We start from the raw sequence: 21,359 nt of genomic DNA, 5'->3' as shown, positions 1-21,359 counted from the left end.
TGTCGACTGAAAATGACATCATAGTTGTTCAGGGCACAGGTAACAGCCAATCACAGCTCACCTGTGGACACCTGTGATGTCATTTTCAGTCGACAGAAGTGACAAAATGGCCGCCCCATTGGCTAAAAACGGGTTGATTAACTCTTATTCTACAAACGTAATATTTATCAGAATGACTTGTTTCAACTAGTGGGCTTCCATAGAACATATTCTTGAAAAAAATATGTTTGGGTTGACTTCCCCTCTAAGGTGTTCAATGCCACTCCCCAAGGTTGCTGCCAAACTAAACATAAAACAAAAAGAATGACAGCTTTTGTAGTGAAAACAACCACATGGTTTGCCTAAAGAAAGTCCGCTTAACATAATGTCAACAGGCTATACACAACGCCATTGATATGCTCACGATTGGCATCATCAGTCCCGCTTTTAGAAACAATGGCTTTATCCTCTACAAAAAATGACTAATATTACAGTTACTTACGCGAGTAGTTGAAGATGAAGTATTTTTCTTCATTTCGATCAGCATTATACTGCCTCCTAGTGGCCAAGACAGACACACCAGAAGGAGCAGCACCATTATTGGATTGCAGCATTAAATCATGGTTGACAAACGTTTTAATTCTTTGCAATCTATTTGATTATGTTATTACTCTGTTTTCAAATAGTACGGCATTACAGAGTGCTATTGTTATTTTTTGGGGGTGAGAATGGAAGGGAACAACGTAGCTAATCAAACTTGTGACTTGAGATTGGTTCCTATGGGATGATCATTTTATTTTATTTTTTTAATTATGGGGCTCCATTTTGGAGGTTCCACTGCCTCATGAGAATTTCTAAGAGCACATTCGCAAAACAGGAGCGGTAAGCTGAGGGAGGTTCTATTTGGTGGGAGGTGGCGACTAAATGAGAGGAGAGGAGGATGATGCATGCTCACTTTGCTCCTACAGTGTCACTTCAAACCTCATGACACTCACCTTTATTTTCACACCCCCAAAAAATCTGACAACACATTCTTTGGAGGAGGAAGAATTGGATGCTGACAGGTTACTTGAGTGAGTACAAGTATGTTTTTCCAACTCATAACCTGAAGAATGTGGACGAGTGAATGTGCGCTGTCATGTTTGTCTGATGAGACACAACAATTTGCTGCTTGTTAACATGCCAGAAAAAGTTATACACTTCATTTGGACCTTTGTTTTTTTAATGACTTTTGAGGTATTTTTAATTTCTTGATGTTGTCAATTGTAAAACATCCTCCACGGGTAAAAGTCTGCATTGTAAGAACACATGCATGCCTCTGTAATCACAGCACACGTCTCTCTTGTAGACACACAAGCACGCACTGACTGGGTGTGGGCTGCACATGGGTGGATAGGGAAACATAGGCAGCTCTTTCATGGGATCAGCCTCTACCTGTGCAATAAAGACGCAACTGTGCTGTGAATAAACTGATGATGGGAACACGCGCACACACACGTACACATAGAGACAAGCTTGTTTCTGTCACTAAAGCTTTGTGAGATTCAGAGAAGGTCAAGTTTGCACTTTCGGCGAGCAGAAAAAGTGTGATCCTGTTTTCTATTGCTTTTCCCTGTCATTCTCTCTGATAGTCTCTTGCATAAAACGTATCACAGCCTCCATATGATTTGAGGGGAGAGCCCACTGTGCTTTGCATCCAGATGAATAAACAAATTAATACATAAAGTTGCGCCTGTGGTTTACATACCCGAGCAGAATTTGTAACACAAGTTATCATGCGAAATACATTGATACCATTTCATCACCCTCCTAAAATAATAGCCTATGTTATTTTATTTTTATTTTTTGTCAGGAAACACGAAAAACTGAACCAAACAGTGATCATATTATATATATTCATAATTTTTATTTCATTTTTGGGGTAGAATTGAATGATCTGTTTAAGTAAGTATGTAGCTGATTTGAGCAGAGGTGGCCAGCAATCCTGAGGAGGTGTTTAAAGCGGAAGTCAACGCAAAAATTTTTTTTTTCAAGAATATGTTCTATGCAAGCTCACTTGTTGATTAATTTTGCATTTGTGGAATATAAATTAAGCAGCAAAATGCACTGGCTTTTAGCCATCTCTGGGGGCGGCCATTTTGTCTTCTGTCGACTGAAAATGACATCACATATGACTTAGGCCAGGTCACTGATAGTGTAGTGGTACACATGCCTGAGTTGTGTGCGGGCAGCGTGGGATCGATTCCCGCTCAGTGATGGTGTCTGTGTGTACCCTGCGACTGGCTGGCGACCAGTTCGGGGTGTAGTCTGCCTTCGCCCGTTGACGGCTGGGATAGGCTCCAGCACCTCCCCGCGACCCTGTATAGGATAAGCGGTTTGGAAGATGACTTAGACCATTTTAATAGGGCGGCACTTTGTAAAGGGACACCATTACACCACTACAAGGCATTTCAGATAGTGTAAAACAAACTTTAGCAATATAAACCTAGAAGTTCAGTCATCAGCCATATCACACTCTTCCACCATCCCAATTGCCAATATTTCACAAATTTTGTGCGTGCAAACGTACAAGCACAACTTTAAATAAATAAATAATATTATATATAACATAGTAAATAATGTTATGATTGCACCATTGTTATACTAGAACTTATGGACAATCGTGTCACGTTTTTGTGGTGTAATACATTTAATGTGAAGTATGTTCTACAAATCACAAGAAAATTTTTTTTTACTTAATCATTATCCCTGCAACTATTCTTTTTAAATTCATAACATGGTGATGACTCACTCAGATTGACTGGTCATTTGTGAAGTTTTAAATTAGCATTTTTCTTTGATTTTAGGAGCTTCGGTCATCTGCACTGACGGGTGCTGAAAAAGTGACACGTCGTGAAGATGCTGCTTTATAAAAAGGTCCAAATCAAACAAGTTTCATCCAAAAAACTAACTCCATCAGTTACAGTATGGATCAATTCTTAGTTCGTTTTTGCATGCTCACATGACATTGGTGGAGTCATCTTTCAAAGTCAAGGGCAGCAGCCATGTTTAAGCGGTGGCTGCTGGCCCTGCTGGCCCGGGTGGGCTTGGCGGTGGCGGGCCTCTGCTGCTGCGCGGCTCTGCTCTACCTGCTGGCCTGCAGACCCGCGTCCAGAGAACCCCGGGGGGAACCCCTCTGGCCATCGGGGACCACCAGCAAGGAAGGCTACATGGCGCTGCTCCAGGAGAGGGAGGACTCCCACAGGCATTACATTGACAGCCTGGGCAAGCAGATAGCGCAGCTCAAAGAGGCTCTTCAGGAGCGGACGCTGCAGCTGCAGGAGTCGCTGGAAAAAGCCCAAATCAAAGGGATTCTCCCTCAGGGCCTGGAGAGTCTGCACAAAACCCCCGCGCAGTCTGACCTGAAGGTAGCATTGCTGAGATGAAGTCGTGTGCCAAGGGTGGCCAAACTATGATCCGGTCGGCTAACTCAAATCACTTGCATCCCAAAGCATCTTTTCCCCACTGAAATGAATAGCATTAAGCCACACCAACTCCCAAAAATGTTGTGTATTTTAATCCGGGAAAATAGCACTCCATAATATAGTACTTAATGTAAAAAATACAGTAATGACATAATTAAATAGAATTAAATAGAATTAAATCGTTTTTGTCACATTGCCTCAAATTATGCTGATCTGGATATAGCTACCGTTCATTGAGAAGTCTCAACTCCTCTCAGCTCATCAGTATAATACTAACATTAGTCATACTTCTACTGCATGTGAGAACTGTTACATTATCTAATCTTATTTTTCTGTAAGTGTTGCTGCACTTGCAGGGTTGCACCACAACACAGATGTTATGCTAATTAGCATTAGCGTAATGCTAGCAGACTGAAAGGCTAAGCTGTGTGGTTGTTTTGAATACACGTTTAATTCTCTCTGTTTTATGTTTTGTTAAGACGGTAAACTTCAACTGAGAGTGGCTTGAAAAAGAATCACTGCCCAAATACAGCTTAGGTGGAATTAACTTTTTAGTACATTTGCATTTAATCTTGGAGAACTGTTTCATTTTATTTTTTTACAGAACTTTTGGTGAATTATAATAATTGAATCATGTAAGCAAATTTTTTTCATTTTCCTATATTTAAGATTGGTGTTAATTTCAAACAGGAATGTACCATTTACAGTAATATCAAAAATATTTTTGGGGAATAAAACCTCATGATGATGATGATGGTCATGAAGGTGGTACTTGGAGAGCTGAGTATTTTTTGGGGGGTCCTTTTTGTACCAAGTTTGAGAATTACTGCCTTGAGCAATTAGGCTATCAGGCTAACACTAAGCAATGATGCAAAGAAACCATTTACAACTACAACTGTAACAACATTTATTTTCCAAACACACTGGGAAACAAAGATAATTTCGTTACAGAAGCAAAACAAAAATGTGTCCACCTTATGCTCTGTGTCAAGGTCAGATTTGTAAACGTATCACATCAATCAGCCTCAAGTAAAGACTATTTAAAAACATGCCAGTCTACAACAGAAACTACAATATAGTATAACAATATTAAACACTTGATAGATTAGTTGTAGCCTAAATTAAAATCAAATCATGTCAAAGTCGACCATGAGTCCTTCAATTTTTCTGTATGTGGCCATCGGAGGGAAAGGTTTGAACACCCTTGTCCTACACAGTCATGTGACATAATAATAATAATAATAATAATAATAATAATAATTATAATAATAACAATGAATCATTATTATATAGCGCTTTTCATGAATGAATGCATCCTTCCAGGAGTTCTTCCGTTCACAGCTGAACCAAGCGGAGGTCAACGCGGGCGTGACCCTACCCAACGAATACGTTGTGATTCCATTTGACACTTTTACATTGAGGAGGTAAGGGGACCACCTACTGACCTGGCATACACGTTACAGTCTTTTTTTATTCTTATTAAATATTGTGTTTGTGGAATAAAAATTAAAAAGACAAATCCATCCATTTTCATCAATCTGAGGGCGCTGGCATTTTGCCCTACATTGCCATCTGCTGTCTACTCACATTGACACATATGGTAAGTGGGTGTGTCCCTTCAGAGTGTACCAGCTGGAGACGGGTCTAACCAAGCACCCTGAGGAGAGGCCTGTAAGGAAGGACCGCAGGGATGAGCTGATAGGCAGCGTGGAGACAGCACTGCATGTCCTCAATGGACCTCAGCAACACGTGGACACCAGCAGGAGGAAGCGCACCTTCTCCCCGTCGGACTTCATTGAGGGTGAGTCTTCATGCAACTTAGATACTTTCAAAATCAATTGTGTTCTTGCCTTGATAGATGAACAAATTCTTTTGCTGGAACAGTACAGCTAATTGTTGATTTGTGACAAGCACAGAGAGTGCGCCCTCTGTTTGCTACATGCGGTACTGCATCCATCGTACTCATTTCTATGAGGAAGACATTTTTGACCACAACTTTTGAACCCAATGGCCTAGACCAGGCATGTCCAGGTCCAGTCTTCGGGGGCTGCTGTATGGTGTGTTTTATATGCCTCCCTACTCCAACACACCTGATTCAAATGATCAGCTCATCAACCGGTGTGTTGGAGTAGGGAGACATTTGAAAGACACAGGACAGCAGCCCTCGAGGACCGGGTTTGTACATCCCTGGCCTAGACAATCAGAAAATTCACGGACTCCCCCATTTTCAGGACGTGCTTCTGTGGCTCTATAACCCTCTGTTCACCAAGAATTGACGTCAAAATGGCTGTTTCAACACTTCAGTCAAACAGTTCAGTCGAATGTTTAGCTCCACGCACATTTAGGCCAAGCTGGATCTGTGGGCTGCAGTCAGGTCTAATTGCAAGGGAGAGACATTCACCAGGGACCTGTACCTTTAAGGGAGCGGAAGGAGTTTTACATGTTTCGGGGTTCAACTGGATTATATAATGAAAGGGTTGAAAGGGAGTAGCTTGTTGCTTGCTGTGTACAGTTATTTTTTTTTGTTGCGACCAGTAAGAGACCTGACTTGCCTTTGTTTCGTTTTGTCATTTGCCCCTATGTATGCCATGAGAGCTAAACATGGTTCAGTGATACTTTGTACTCATAGGGCTGACTCGCACCGAGCGGGACCGGGGTACCGTGTACGAATTGATGTTCAAAGGCGACGGGCCGCGAGACTACGCCAAGACAGTTCTCTTCAGGCCTTTCGGCCCTTTGGTTAAGGTGAAGAGCGAGCGAGTGGACACGCGCAGCATGCTCGTCAACATCATCGTGCCGCTTTCCAAGAGGGCGGACACCTTCCGCCAGTTTGTCCGCAACTTCAGGTACCGTCTTTAAAAAAAAAGGGACATCATAGATCTCAGTGTTGATGGTGGATTATGCTTTCTATGTGTGTGCGTGTAATGTTTGGCACAGAGAGGTGTGCATCCAGCAGGATCTTAGGGTCCATCTCACGGTGGTCTACTTTGGGCATGAGCAGATCGACCAGGTGAAAGCTGTGCTGGATCAGACAACCAAGTAGGTTACATGACTTTAGTTCCACCTGCCTGCTTAACGACCTACTAGCAAGCTAGCTAGCTATATCCTGTAGACCGGTGTTTCTCAACCTTTATTGAGCCAAGGCACATATTTCACATTGGAAAAAATCTCACGGCACACCGCTTATCAAAATGATTCACAAAAAGTGGCTATACAGGGTCATTATGTCCCTTCTGTCATCTAGTGGATTTGATTGTTTTGCCTGTTACTATACGTGGTTGGCATCAACACATTACAAAACATTTTTTAATTAGAAGGTATATATATATATATATATATATATATATATATATATATATATATATATATATATATATATATATATATATATATCCCACAGCACACTTGTTGAGAATCACTGCTGTAGACAACCTCAATGTTGACCACGTTAGGATTTGCGATCATAAAAAAAGAAATAAAAAACAGGCTTAACATTTATGATTCTGGGCCTTGACTGTTTCAGGTTGATCAGAAAAAAAATCATTCTTATGACACCTTACACCACGGGAAAATCCATCCATTATCAACACCGCTTATCGTCACAAGGGCCGCGGGGAGTGCTGGAGCCTATCCCAGCTGTCTTCGGGCAGCAGGCGGGCGACACCCCGAATTGGTTGCCAGCCAATTGCAGGGCACACAGAGACACACATCCACACTCACAGTCACACCTAAGGGCAATTTAGAGTGTTCAACTAACCTGCCGTGCATGTTTTTGGAATGTGGGAGGAAACCGGAGTACCCGGAGAAAACTCACACAGGCACGGGGAGAACATGCAAACTCCACACAGGGAGGCCGGATCTGGGATCGAACTGTTAGGTGGACGTGCTAACCAGTCGACCACCGTGCCGCCCCACAGGAAAATCACTCAGGATAATCTTTCAGAGAAATCCAATAATTGGACATTTGCTTAAATTTAGGCAATTGGTCGAAACACACAGTGGCCTTTTAAAAGTTGCTAGTTCTGGGGTAAAGCTTCTCCTTCCTCCACCAGGGAGACCCACTTCAGGAGCTTCACGCTGATCCAGCTCAATGAGGAGTTCTCACGTGGGCGGGGCTTAGAAGTGGGTGCCAGGGCCTGGAGGCGGAGCCACAACGTCCTAATGTTTTTTTGTGACGTCGACATCCACTTCACGGCAGACTTTTTGACTTCCTGTCACCTCAATGCAGAGCCAGGTGGGTGTTCTTTGTTGGAACTAATCACTGTCTGTAATATTTCACTTTTTTGTCATCGCTGCTGCTCATTCAGTGTGAGAAAGAAAACATCACAACTTCCATCTTTTTAGGAGGTAAGTATGGTGCTACACCAGAGCTCAAGGGCCACCTTGGATTTTAAAATGGTAATCGGCCCATTTTTTTTAATAATTCAGGCAAATTTTTCACTGTGCGACAGGGCTCTTAATGTAACTGCTTTGTTGGCCAGATTAAAGTACAGAGAGGGTCGGATGTGCGGTAAATAAACACAATTAGCTCCTAAAATTTCACCATAAAAAAACACTGACACTGACTTTGTTTTCGAACAGGTAAAAAGGTGTACTACCCAGTCCTCTTCAGCCAGTACAATCCATCTATCATCTACAGTAATTACACACATGTACCATCTATCCAGCAACAACTGGTGAGTAAAAGAACACAGATGATAAACGAACCATGCAGCACAGTCAAGCCGCCTCCATTTTGGTTGGTTATGCTTCGGACCACCCCACAATAAGTGAAGTCCGTGACATAGAAATACCCTATTTAAATACACCCTAGTCATGTTTTCATAGCATTTGTGCCACTTGTTTTTTTTTAAGTCTTTAAAAACACTTTAAAATAATACAAAACAATACAATGTTAAATATTTTTAATAAATTGAAAGAGAGTAAGAGTAATGGATAATCCAAAAAGATTGTACAAAAAGGTAACAGTAAACAAATCCTGCTTTTTTCATCAAACTAACAAACTTAAAATGGAAGTCAACCCAAACATATTTTTTTCAAGAATACGTTCTATAACAGATAACGACCAATCATGGCTCAGCTTCAGAAAAAAGGTGAGCTGTGATTGGTCTTTACCTGAGCCCTGAGCAGTTGTGATGTCATTTTCAGTCGACAGAAGTGACAAAATGGCCGCCCCCAGAGATGGCTAAAAACACAGACCTGTGTTGGAAATGCGGGGACGTGAGGGGTACACTTCTACATGCATTATGGGAATGTTCTAAGATCCGTCCGTTGTGGGATAATGTTATTGACTGAATGGGGAATTAGTTGAATTATATTCTTTTTGCTTCACCAAGACTATGTCTCCTTGGAGACAGAACCATGGTACACCACCTTAATAATTTTAGGTTTAGGTTTACACTTATGACTTGTGTCCGGATAATTCTGAGATGCTGGAAGGTACCTGATGGCCCAACATTTAATGCTTGGAAAATGCTTATGATGGACACTATAGCATGTGAAAAAATGTTGGGGAGAATGAGGCGGTCAAATGATGTATCCAGTGAGCAATGGGAGGTCTTTGGTACTCACATGTTACATGGACGTAGCCAGAACTTAGAACATTTTCATGTGGAGGATGTTCCTGGGTTCTTTGAATATGCTGTATCATAGACTACTCTGCCTGTCTTAGTATACTGCGCATTCATCTTATAAGCTACTGTTTTACCTGTCTGCCTGTCAATTTTGTTTGAGGGTTGATTTTTTATTATTTTATTTTATTTTATTATTATTATTATTATTATTATTGTTAATGAAAATCCAATAAAAATTTGAATTATAATTTTTGAAAAAACACATTGAGCTATTGCAAGCATTTTTGGTTGCCTATCCTCCATTTTAAACAAATAATAATATTTGACAAATAGTTTTTACTGGCCTCTAATTTCAAAACCAGCTATTCATGTTTTGGTGTGTAAATGTCATATGAGGCATCATACATTTAATTGGGTTCACATTCGAACAGCTCTCTGAAGGAAACCCAAAGTACGATGTGGCCCGCAGCAAAAACGAGTTTGACATCTCTATTAGACATCAATAATAATGCCCAAATACCATGCCCTTTTAAAATTAACCTACTTGCCTTCTGTAGGCGAAAAAAATGGGATGATAGTGAACTGTGACATTCAATACATCTTTCTAATCTCTTCAACAAAAATGAGGCTGATCTTGAAACCCTTCCTGTTTTAGCTTCTTTCAAATTTTACCCAACGTGAGTCGCCAATACTGGAATTACATCCCAAAATAAAGATTAAAATTGAGTTAACCGAACAATAAAATATCCACGATATAGCAAGACCACTATGGAGGATGGGTTTACTGTAAATATGTTTGTATTTTATTTTATTTTTTTTGCTTTTTAAATTCATTTTTTACTAAAGTGTCCTGTTTTTTTTTGTTGTGTTTTGTTTGTTTGTCTCAGGTGATAAGACGCGACACGGGTTTCTGGAGAGATTTTGGTTTTGGGATGACATGCCAGTACAGGTCGGATTTCCTCAACATAGGTAATGACTAAACGACATTACCTTTAGTAATTTCCAGACAGGAAAATAATTTATTTCCTCATTTATAACCCCACGGCATTTATTAGTGCAGAAGACCTTTATTAGAAAAAAAATGTACTTCTTTTTTAGCAATAATAAATATTATTACTCCTAAGCATCCTTGCTTCTTTGTTTCTCTAGTCCTAAATCCTAATGTCATAAAGTATTGCTGTTGACAGTATTATTGAAACAACTGCTGGATATGTTTGGCGCAAACAATAAAAGAGAAATAAAAGGAAGTAGCACTAAAGAGGAAGTCTAGTCTATTCAGAACTGTGGTGCTTGGGGGACTTTCTTGTTCACCGTTTGTGCACTTCCTTTGCAGGTGGTTTTGACCGTAGCATTAAAGGATGGGGGCTGGAGGACGTGCATCTGTACAGGAAGTACTTGCACAGCAAACTGATGGTGGTGCGTGCTCCGTCGCGCGGCCTCTTCCATTTGTGGCATGAAAAGACATGCGCCGACGAGCTCCCGCCGGACAAGTACCAAATGTGCATGCGGACCAAGGCCATGAGCGAGGCTTCGCGTAGCCAACTGGGAGAGCTGCTCTTCAAAGCGGACATCCAAGCACACCTCCACAGGAACAGAAGAAGCTCTTGAAGCGTTGGACATTGAACACATAATTGTGAACTGAATTTAAAAGGGACGTGCATTTTACATGATTTAAAAAAATTACCAGGTGTCTTAATAAAATGTCTGTGACATGCTTTTGTATAGTACTCCAGGCAACAAGAATTGTGCTAATTACAATAATGCCTTGAGATCTAAGTTTAATTGAATTCTCAAGTCATATTTCTGCTTTGAAATGAATGGAAATGCCAATCATCCATTCCATCCATTTATTTATTTAGATTATGAGAGGCGGCACCTCTCATAAACTAAATAAAAATCTTTCAAGTTTTTTAGAATGGAAAAAGTCAAACTACTCTCATAATATTTTACTTTCTAAAAACATACAGTCATGACATAATTAAATAGAATGAAAAATAATTTAACAGTTTTTGTCATACTGTGCATCAATTAAAAGGCCATTTTGTTGCTTTGTGCCTTGGCCACCTGGGGGCAGTATAAGACAGACGTTAATATAGAGTACATGGACATCTCCACGCTGTGCAGTTTTCGACGTCTCAGCTGTTCTAAGCTCCTTGCAGACGATAAAGAATGACTGTAAGTACTGTTGTATTGAATATATATCTGAATGTGTTGCTGAGCCTTTAGTGTTCCAATATCAGTTGCTTAGGGATTTATATATGAGTTTCCTATCATGTGTTAGCATTAGCATTAAGCTAGCAGAAGATAAGCTATGTGCCTGTTTGAAATACCATTTTTATATTAGTTTGATAGTTTAATTTGATAAACGTCAACTGGGAATGGCATTAAACAGCTTGAAGACTGGGAATTATTCACAATTTGCCAAAGTACTGCTTATTGTGGAGTGAGTATACAGAAGTCATATCTCATGTTTGCGCTCACAAGTCGAAGCAAAACAATTGGCCAAATGACGACTCGTATCTCAAAAAAGTAAGCCGGGTCACTGAAATTTCAATGCGCTACTGTAAACTACTTAAAATATTTATGTTTAAAATTAAGTCTCCTCTGGCTGCAATATCTTACTTGGTCGTAGTGAGGCTTTCCACACTACAAGAGGTGCGAACCACCAGTTAGCTAGCCAGCTAACAGGCCTCTGAGGCGTTTTTTGACTGAGGGATGGGGGGGGGGGGTGTCACAAAATAAACAATGAATAAAACACATTCAGTAAAAACATGAAATTAGCGTCAGAAATAATTACATATGGGAGTGAAACAATGGCTAGGCGATGAAAACAGAGTAGAACAGTGTCTTTTGAGAAGCAATTTAAATGATGGGAGGTCATTGCAGTCTCGTATGTGTTGTTGGAGAGAATTCCAGAGGATAGGGACAACAACAGAGATGGCTCTGTTCGCCCAGGTTTTGGGTTTGGTTCGCGGGATGGAGAGAAGGAGTTTGAATTAAATACATTGGGAAACAGAGAGAAGCAGTGGAGTTTCTGGAAGACAGGAATGACGTGGTCACAGGAACAGAGGAGTTTTGGATGAGCTGGAGTTCATTAATAAGATTGGAGTTTATGCTTTTGCGATAGCAAAGACTGAAAGTGATGAAGGTGTGAATCAGGTTTTCAGCAACAGAGGAGAGGGTGGAACTGAGAGATGTTTTCCCGACAAAAGTGAGCTATTTTGGGGACATGACTGATGCTTTCGTTGAAGGAGATGCTGCTGTCAAAGATGGTAGCAAGGTTGCAGCTGTGAGGGGAGGGTGACAGTGAAGTTGTTGATGGTGAGGTGGAAGTCATTGGCTGTACGGATGAGAGAATTTGGGCCAAGTATGTAGTAGTTTGACTTGTCCCACTTGAGTTGTAGAAAATTTGTTTGCATACAGAATTCATTTGCACAGAGACAGTTTGACAGGGTAGTGTACATTAGGTGGAAGAACATTCTGTATGTAATCATCTTATGAAGAGGAGGGGACCAAGCACAGAGCCCTGGGACACACCTTAGTACAGGGAGGTGGTTTAGGTGGAACAGTTGTTGATGAAGATCAGTTATTTTCTGTCAATATGGTTGAAGTGTAGCCAGGTGAGGGTAGCGTTGGTGTTGGTGCAGAGTGATAGCAGACGATAGAGAAGGATAGAGTGGTTATTGTCAAAGGCAGCTGGAAGATTGAGGAGGATGACCACCGATGTGAACAAAGGGAGAGGGGTGACTCATGCTAGCCGCCCAAGTGCATCACTATATTGAGTCACGCCCCCCCCCCCCAAAAAATCAAGAAAACTCAAATGGTGAAAAACAGTTTAACACTATATCCACAGTCCTTATTCATTTTCACCAATGATCTTAAAACATGTATAATGTATTGTGATTACCAGAGGATTAAAAAGCAACAAGCCTATTCTGGCAAAGTAAGGAGTAGAAAGTACAAGTATCTGTTTTCAAAATTGAGGGAGTAAAAAGAACAAGTCATGAGAAAAATAAATACTTAAGTAAAGTACAGATACGTGAAAATATTCAGTAAGTTGCAGTAATATTGGACGTTTTTCAGTGAGGACAAAGAATATCATGCCTGTGAGTATTGTTATATTACATATCTACATTTTTTACCCCGTTTGTGCTCAAGTACCATTTGTTTAAAGGGTTATAACACCGTGACACTGAAGCAATTCGTTAGCCTGTCCATGGTGTTTGTTTGTTTTGCATTGTTGTTAGCATTAACATTAATTGACATGTTAGGTGAAGCTGGTTGCAATACATAACATGTAATTTTTGTGGTTTGTTTAGTTTGACAGCCAACTTCTACTGTTTTTATTAATTTGCTTTATATCTATGAACCAGATGTGTTTTCATACTAGCATTTATTGTATTTATGATTTTAATCTTGTTTAGCCGCATTCTGACTGCCGTACAAAAATTAACTCCATCGTAAATCGGGGGCCTCTTGTGTATTTGACTGACACTGTTCAATGGAAAACAATGGGAAACACGCGTGGAATCCCCTCCAGGTGAAATCTAATCAAACAAAGTGCAGCGTTAGCATTGTTTTCTAATAACACTGTACGTGACTCCTCTAAACCTCATTACAGTAGCTCAGAATGAGTATGAGTGACAGGTAGGGAGGGCGGGGCCTCGCAGTCGCTATCGTCCGAGGGCAGACCTGGCACCTGATTGGTTACTCCTTCTTCCCACTTCCGTGTTTTGTGCTGCCTTCAGTGTACCTCGGCAAACGGAATATTTCCAACAATCTTTTGTCCTTCTATTTGTTCGACATATCTTAGATTTAGTCACAGAACAGTAATTGTTAGGCGCAATGTTTTATGTCACGTAGTGTGTGCATCTAAAATAACCCGTACATCTTCTTTTTGACTTTCACCGTCACTTGTCAGGAGTAATCGCCGTAATTTACAGATTTTTCCCATCAGAACTCAAAGGCGTCATTAATCACAACGCCAACGGGGTTATGTTTTCTGTGGCACACCGGTAAAGTTCTCCTCAAACGCGACAGTGGAGGGATGCGCACGGACAACTTTGACTGGCGTGAAGCTGCTCACGCGTGGACAAGTTAGCTGCCTGAGTTCGTTTTCGTGTGTTTAATGAAAGCTCCTGTTTTTTTGTCGGATTGCACCATGAAGGTGGTGTGTTTAGAATACGACAATCCGAGCTAAATTATTTGGATTCTTTTTTATTTTGTTTATTTAATTTTATTTATTGTTTAAATTACAAAAAGAAGACACCATGTTTGAAGTTTATGGGATTCCATACATTTTGCTGGACATTACTTGTCTCATACTCGGTATGTGAAATGTGATCACTCTTTAATTTACCTTTCACTCTTTCTCTATTTACACAGCAAATTGGTCAAACAAAACTACCATTTTCCCCAGTGTGTTATTCCTAAAGTGTATTTTATTAAATTGATCATCGTTAACAGCGTGTAAACAGCATATACACACTGCGAAGCTTGATGTGGGGAACTGCAGACAGGGAGTGGAAAGGTTCTATCCTGTGTGTCCCTGTGTGTGAGTTTTCCAGGCCAAAGTTGTATTTTTAGCCCACTACTGTATTTGCTTTGTAATCATAAGAAACCTGCAGCGCCGACAGAATGGACGCACTGACTCTGCAATGTGCCCTCTGTATCCACAGTCAGTTTTGTTCCATGTGACTAATTGGTGTTATTTCCCTCGTTTGTGCAGTACGTAGTTGTGTACTTTGCTCTTCAGTCATGTCATCTAGTTTTCCAGCCTGTCTTCAGATGTTTTGTAATATCACCGCAGGGTCAAATTAAAACTACACGACTCATTCATAGCATAATTTATGTGTCATCGTCTGGGTTCCGTAAGGTAAAAGAGGCATGCAGTAAGTACTAAACTCCCTTCCCCCAATTCTCTGTGTTAGAGTGAAGTATCTCTTAACGAAAGCCAACCCATGAGAAATTAAGCATAATTTAATGGAGTAATTCAGGAATAAAAGATTTGATTGTTCGCCTCCGAAGTCACGCTCAACTCAAGGGTTTATGTCATTATTGAATCTCAATGTTGTCTGGAAGACTGCCAGGCGATGCAGTGGTTACGTCATGTATATATTCGGACATACTCACCAGCCACAACATTAGGTGCATCTGCACTGTAGTCTATGATTAAGCACAGTACAAGAGTTGTCAACTTGGTGAAGTCGATTCCTTTCCACATCTGTTTTTGATGAACAATCAAGTTTAAATATTCATCTTGGCTTTGAAGTTTCATGTTTGTGTTCTCCTCTTGTCCACCATCAGTGGGACTCCCCTTCTTCATCCTCACTCCTCAGCACAGCCCATTCAAACGAGGCTTCTTCTGTGACGATGAGTCCATCCGCTACCCCCTCAAAGAGGACACCATTTCCTACCAGCTCCTTGGGGGGGTCATGATTCCCTTCACGCTCATTGTTGTAAGCACGGAAACGTCTGCGATATCGTGACGTCATCCATTTGGCGGCATCCATCCACGCTCTCTCTGTCTTTCTCGCTTCCTTTCTAGATCATCTGTGGTGAGTGTCTTTCTATCTACCTGTCCCGCATCAAGAGCAAAACGCTTGGCCACAAGTATGCAGCATGTGTATACAAGGCCGTGGGATGCTACTTGTTCGGAGCGGCGGCCAGCCAGTCGCTGACGGACATCGCCAAGTACTCCGTGGGACGTCTGCGGCCACACTTTCTGGCCGTGTGCAAGCCGCGGTGGGATCTCATCAATTGCAAAGCCGCAGGATACGTGGAGAACTTCACCTGTACAGGCGACCAGTTCCTGGTGGATGAAGCCAGGTATAAACATCACTTTTTCTGTCTCACTCTTATGACCATTTCATAGGTTTTCATACTTAAGACGCTGTAATTAGTTAAAAATAAATAAAACCACACGTAAAAAGTTTGTAATTTTAACTTTATGAATATATTCTTTGAAAATACCCCTTAACTGCTGCTTGTTGCGGTACGACTCATCATTTCTGACCAGTAAACCTTATCTTGCCCCATTGGAATATGATAATGTTTGAATTTAGATATATTTAAGTCTACGTAATGTACTTTGTTCACCTTAGAAGAAGTTCTTGAAATGTTTGTTAAAAAAATATAGTGCTATAACTGTAATTTTAGTAACATACAAAGGTATAAAATCTATAGAAATAAAGTTCAAATATTATTATTGTCCAAAAGAAAGCATGTGCAGTATCTTCATTTTTTTCTCTTGAGTTTTTTTCCCATAACACAAATGGAAAAAATATCATATTATTGGGGGGGATAAAAGTAAATAGAATCTTACTATATTTGGAGATACACGCTTTTTGTTGGGCAGTGACTATATAATGTATAAGAATAATTATTATGTAATAAATATATTGTCATAGTGTCAAAATTATTATAAATTTGTTTTAAAATTCCAATTCCAGCATTTTTAATTTTGACATTTTTGCTGACTTCTTTTTTGTCTTTTGCAGGCTGTCCTTTTACTCTGGTCATTCATCGTTCTCAATGTACTGTATGTTGTTTCTTGTTGTAAGTGCAATCTCTTTATGTATTTAAAACAAGATAACCCTTTGGTCCAGTATAGTGGAGATAAGAATACTCCAAACATTGCTAATTTTATTTATATATCTTACAGTAGATATTCAATATTGAACAGTTTTCAATAGTAATTTGTATTTTGGCGTGAGTAGTGTGCCAGGCCAATTTCCTTCGTGTGCATCTGCCTGATTTCCTGTTCCTGTTCTTTTCTCTATTATGTGGTCCCTCTGAAACAGCCTAGAAAGCCTTACTTGTGAACACCGTCTTTTCAATGTGGCTTTAGCCACAAATGAAGGTGCCCCGTAAAAGTAAAAGCCAGGCAACAAGTGGTCGAGCAAATGTGACATACTAAACTGTGATCAGCGACTTACTGTATATTTAATATAAAACACAAAAACACAATTGTCTGGTTAACTGAATTTAATTTTAGTTTAGATTTTTTTTTTCATGAAATCGTGATTTATAAACTTTCATTATTTACATTTTATTGTTTTATTGTGTTACAAATATGGTCACAGAATGAATTGAGATAGTAAATGAAGACACTACCGGATATGTAATTGATGCTAAATGTAATTGAAAGCAATGAAATAATTTTCTGCTGTCGCCAGCTGTACATCCATGCCAGGCTGAAGGCCAAGTGGGCAAGGCTGCTGCGGCCCACCGCGCAGTTCTTCCTACTCGCCACTGCCGTCTATGTGGGTCTGTCCCGTGTGTCGGACTACAAGCACCACTGGACCGACGTGCTCGCTGGCCTTCTGCAGGGCGGCGTTGTGGCCTCCTTCACTGTGAGTTCCACCTCTTTGGTATTTTAAGTACTTTTGTACTTAGACGGGGGCGTAGCGAGGCGCCGGTTTGGGGGTCTCACCTGTCCCATATACGCTCACTGACTGCCCAACGGCTGTATATGTCTCCCTACTACATTACAATGACATCCAAACGTTGACATTCTTATCATATTAGATGGTGAAAAGGGAACAGCGCCAGTGGACTGTTTTCTTGCAGTGGAAGCGCCAGTCACAAAGAATACAATCGCCGTAATAATAAGTCATAAGTTATTGATTTTTTATCGGGGGGTGGTATTTGATGCGTCACAAGTGCAGTGCGTTGCCTGGCAACCTGGTCAACTCTCAATTTGTACCATCTCCTAAGCTTTCTGTTATGAGCACGTCATTCTGATGAAATTGCTTTTATTGGATTTATTCAAAGTGAATGCAAAGTCAAACGCAAGTGCTTTTTGGGATCTCTGCCATTATGACGGAAATAACACAAATCCTCCTGCAGGTGTTTTGCGTGTCCAACTTCTTCCAGCAGCCCCTCGGGGCGGGCGTGTCCCAGGAAGAAGGAGGCCAGCACTCCAGTTTACATGAGAACCCACCCAATTCCAACCACTACGGCAGCACTGACTGATTCCCCACCACCTCACCTCAGAGAATCACCCCAGCAGGAGGAGCGATTGGGTAGAGGGAGCACCACATGCACTTTACTGAGATACAAAGAGTTTTCAGACTTGATGTGAGTATGCTGCCTAGCAGGAGGGACTTTTTACAACAGTGTGCCATGGGTGCATACATGGCGTGTGTCACGGAGGAATGAAATTCCATTTGCTGTGAATATAATGGGAGTCTTGTGTGCTCGCTGCAAGCAGGCTTGTAATGGAGAGCCTGGCACCTTGAAAAACCTCCACTGTTCTTAAAAGAGACATACTGTACGACATTCAGGAAAAAGACTAAACAAATGGACCGAGCCCTGCTGCCAATAGTGAAAAAAAACATTCGACACCCCCATAAATGGGGTTTCTAATTGTGTAGATGCCACAAGATGGTGGCAAACTACACAAGACGGAGATGATGCAACACCATGCATCTAGCGTGTACCATCATTAAATTATGTTACGTACACAACTGTATTAGGTAGTTTAATTATTCTACATACAAAAAACAACTCATGGATGTACTGTGTGTAAGTGGCGCAAACACAAACATCCCCCCGCCCATGTTGTCGACAACAAAGTGCCATCAGGAGCAAATACTGTTAGCTGACGCTAATTTGTGCATCCAACAAAACTCAATGCAGCTCTGCTTACCTTGCGCAAGGCCACCACTGGCTAATTGAACCACATCGTATTAATTTCACACTTGATGGGTGGGCAGGCACTCGAGACTCACTTATTTGCATAAAAACAAGTTCATTTTCCTTGGCGTGTCTCCTTTACATTAGATGACTCAGATACAGTATGATATGGAGATATTTTCTATTCATTCATTTATTGCCTTTCATTATGGCCAAGGCCTGCTGTAAAACGCTCAATGTTGTGTGTGTGTGTGTGGGGGGGGGGGGGGGCAGACGTGTGTGTGCGTGCGTGCGTGTGTTTTCTTTTTCATTTTATTCCAACTTGTATCATAAAGGTACTAAATTCATGAAAATATATGATCATGTTTATTAATTGGCATCAAAAGCATTTTGATGTTAATTTATTTGATATTTTTGCTTGTTATTCTAGTTTCTTTAAGGTTTTATTTGTTTTTAAGAATTCCATGGCAGGCTAGATTCAATGCTCCCGCAACCTCACATAGGTTCCTCACCCCTGATATGAACAGCTGTTGAATATGTGAGAAATAAAAAGTCAATTTTGCCTTTTTTGTCTGCCTCTTTTGGGGGTCTGCAAACAAGCCAAAAATGTATTGGCCCGCATCTCAATTTGAGTTTTTGTTGTAGCATAGCTTCAAGATCATCCAACAAATGTAAATATCACATAAATATACATAAAGAAAACATAAAATGACATTTATACATTTTATTTATTAAGGAAAAAATATATTCTTAACTACCTGGCCCTACATGGGAAAAGTACTTCATGAATTAACTGTGGCTGATGACATTTTTTGGAGTTCATCGTCACGACCATATTCAAGTCTGATTAACTCCAAGACCCGTTCAATCAAAAATCACTTAAATTGAACCTTTCTGACAAAATGAAGTCAGCCAAAAGAACGAAACAACTAAAGAACTGCAGGCCTCACTCGCCTGTTAAGATTGAAGCCTCGTTTCTGAAAAAATGTTTGTATTATGAAAGACAGAACATTCACCGTCGAAATGTACCTAATGAAGTGTCCAGTGAGTGTATCTCGCCGACTTGTAGTGAAACTAAACTACCTTATCTTTGAAATACAAACGTGCAACAATAGCTTCTGAGGGTTCACATCAGTGTGAGCCAAACGACAGAAACCACTTTGAAATCTTTCACTCTCATGAGAGGGAATCAGTGGTTTCAGTGGACCATCAACATAGGTGCACTTTTTTTTTTTTTTTTAACGGTGGTGTCTATGCATGTCACCAAGACAGTCATCTTTCAGCTATGCAGGAAAACACGCAATAAAACCCCTATTAGATGGTCGTTGTGAAAATCGGTTGGGCAACTCATGAAATGACGCAAATGCACGCCGCGTAACTGCTGAGTGTTTGTATCGCCACTTTACACACAAAAATAAGGGAAAACCTTACAGACTAACATAAGAGAAAACCTCATACCATTAAAACTGAAATAAAGTAAAACTACTTTGACAACATCTGACAGGAAATTAGTAGTTAATAGTAGTAGTAGTTAATAATCCATTTTAATTATCTGCTTGTACTCGCGTGACAATCTAATAGGCTAGCTTTATGAATTATTAATTATACAACGCCTTTACAATGATAGTAGTGTTCATGGTATTTTAGCAACCACAATAATTCAAATATTGTTGAATGTCAGTCCAAAGTGAACATTTCAACCACAATTTATGATTGCATTGGATGTCATTGTTGTGAAGGTGAAGCTGGGAGTGAATGAGAGATTTTGCCACCACAGCAGACAGTGACTTAGTTTCTGCGTGACAGTAAAACGGATATGGCAGTAAAATAAAAGACAACATAAGCATAAGGATGTGGTTAAAAGAGGAGAAGCAATATTGATGTGAAACCTATTGTGTTGACAGAACAAGGATACAGATTTCATGTGAATCAACAAACAAATAATTCTCCATCTACCAACTTCATTACCAATGTTTTATTTATATATATATATATATATATATATATATATATATATATATATATATATATATGTACACACACACACACACAATGTTGCCCCGAGTGCACGCACAGCATACAGAGAGGATGGGAGATAGTTTTCCAATTTGCCAGCCAGCGTGTGGACGGGGGCTTTGTTTTGACTTTGGAGCTCATTGTGCTGAAGCAGCCCGCTTACATGCCACACTTTGACAATCATCGCTGTCAATTCCGCCTGAGTGTGGAGCCTGGTGAATGTGTGACTTACTCACCACCAGTCAATTAATTACAGGGTCATGTCTTATTGTTACTCAAGTGGAACTGCTAATTAAATTTAAGCGCCAAATGGTTGAGATGGTTACCAAGTGTTCTGTGAAACAACTCATTCAGTGCGTATAAAGCATCTCTGTGGTCATGTGCTATTGCGCTTGGAGATCTCGCCTAGTGTCACAATTGCAATGCTCATGACCGCAGCTCCAGTCATTCTATGCCACATGACTCACTTCATTCCTGCCAGGCGATAGCTCCCATATATAACTGAAGCCTTAACTTTTTTTTTTTGTAATTGACCATCATTGCAATAAAACGTACAGTATTGTTTTGTGAAACACTTGGCTGATTTTAGTGGTTAAATTTAAGAAGTGAAACACAGTGAATGCCCCATTTGGATTTTTTATTTTGCTTATAGCTCACAGCGAGCAACTCCAAAACTGATTTCAAATTG

At 40.4% G+C, this 21,359-nt stretch overlaps 2 protein-coding genes across 2 annotated transcripts; both read left to right on the top strand.

Annotated features, from left to right (window-relative positions):
* Positions 1 to 190: 190 nt before the first annotated feature.
* Positions 191 to 11,409, top strand: LOC147147438 (chondroitin sulfate N-acetylgalactosaminyltransferase 1-like). Its single transcript, XM_086031355.1, has 10 exons — positions 191 to 1,052; positions 2,826 to 3,386; positions 4,767 to 4,867; positions 5,066 to 5,244; positions 6,073 to 6,289; positions 6,381 to 6,482; positions 7,496 to 7,677; positions 8,025 to 8,119; positions 9,904 to 9,985; positions 10,350 to 11,409. The coding sequence occupies exons 2-10, from the start codon at positions 3,024 to 3,026 to the stop codon at positions 10,622 to 10,624; spliced, it is 1,596 nt and encodes a 531-aa protein (XP_085887481.1). The 5' UTR covers positions 191 to 1,052; positions 2,826 to 3,023; the 3' UTR covers positions 10,625 to 11,409.
* Positions 11,410 to 13,934: 2,525 nt separating this feature from the next.
* LOC147147437 (phospholipid phosphatase 1-like) lies at positions 13,935 to 18,903 on the top strand. The gene is made up of 6 exons (XM_086031356.1): positions 13,935 to 14,344; positions 15,323 to 15,474; positions 15,564 to 15,844; positions 16,516 to 16,573; positions 17,194 to 17,370; positions 17,867 to 18,903. Exons 1-6 carry the CDS (start codon positions 14,287 to 14,289, stop codon positions 17,990 to 17,992), a joined length of 852 nt encoding a protein of 283 aa, XP_085887482.1. The 5' UTR covers positions 13,935 to 14,286; the 3' UTR covers positions 17,993 to 18,903.
* Positions 18,904 to 21,359: the final 2,456 nt, after the last annotated feature.

Source organism: Filicampus tigris, chromosome 5 (genome assembly GCF_054856515.1).
Source record: "Filicampus tigris isolate MCC_2025a chromosome 5, RoL_Ftig_1.0, whole genome shotgun sequence".
In the NCBI taxonomy this organism is placed as follows: Eukaryota; Metazoa; Chordata; class Actinopteri; order Syngnathiformes; family Syngnathidae; genus Filicampus; species Filicampus tigris.
Note: the sequence above shows the minus strand (reverse complement) of the source record. Positions and strands in the feature narration are given on the sequence as shown.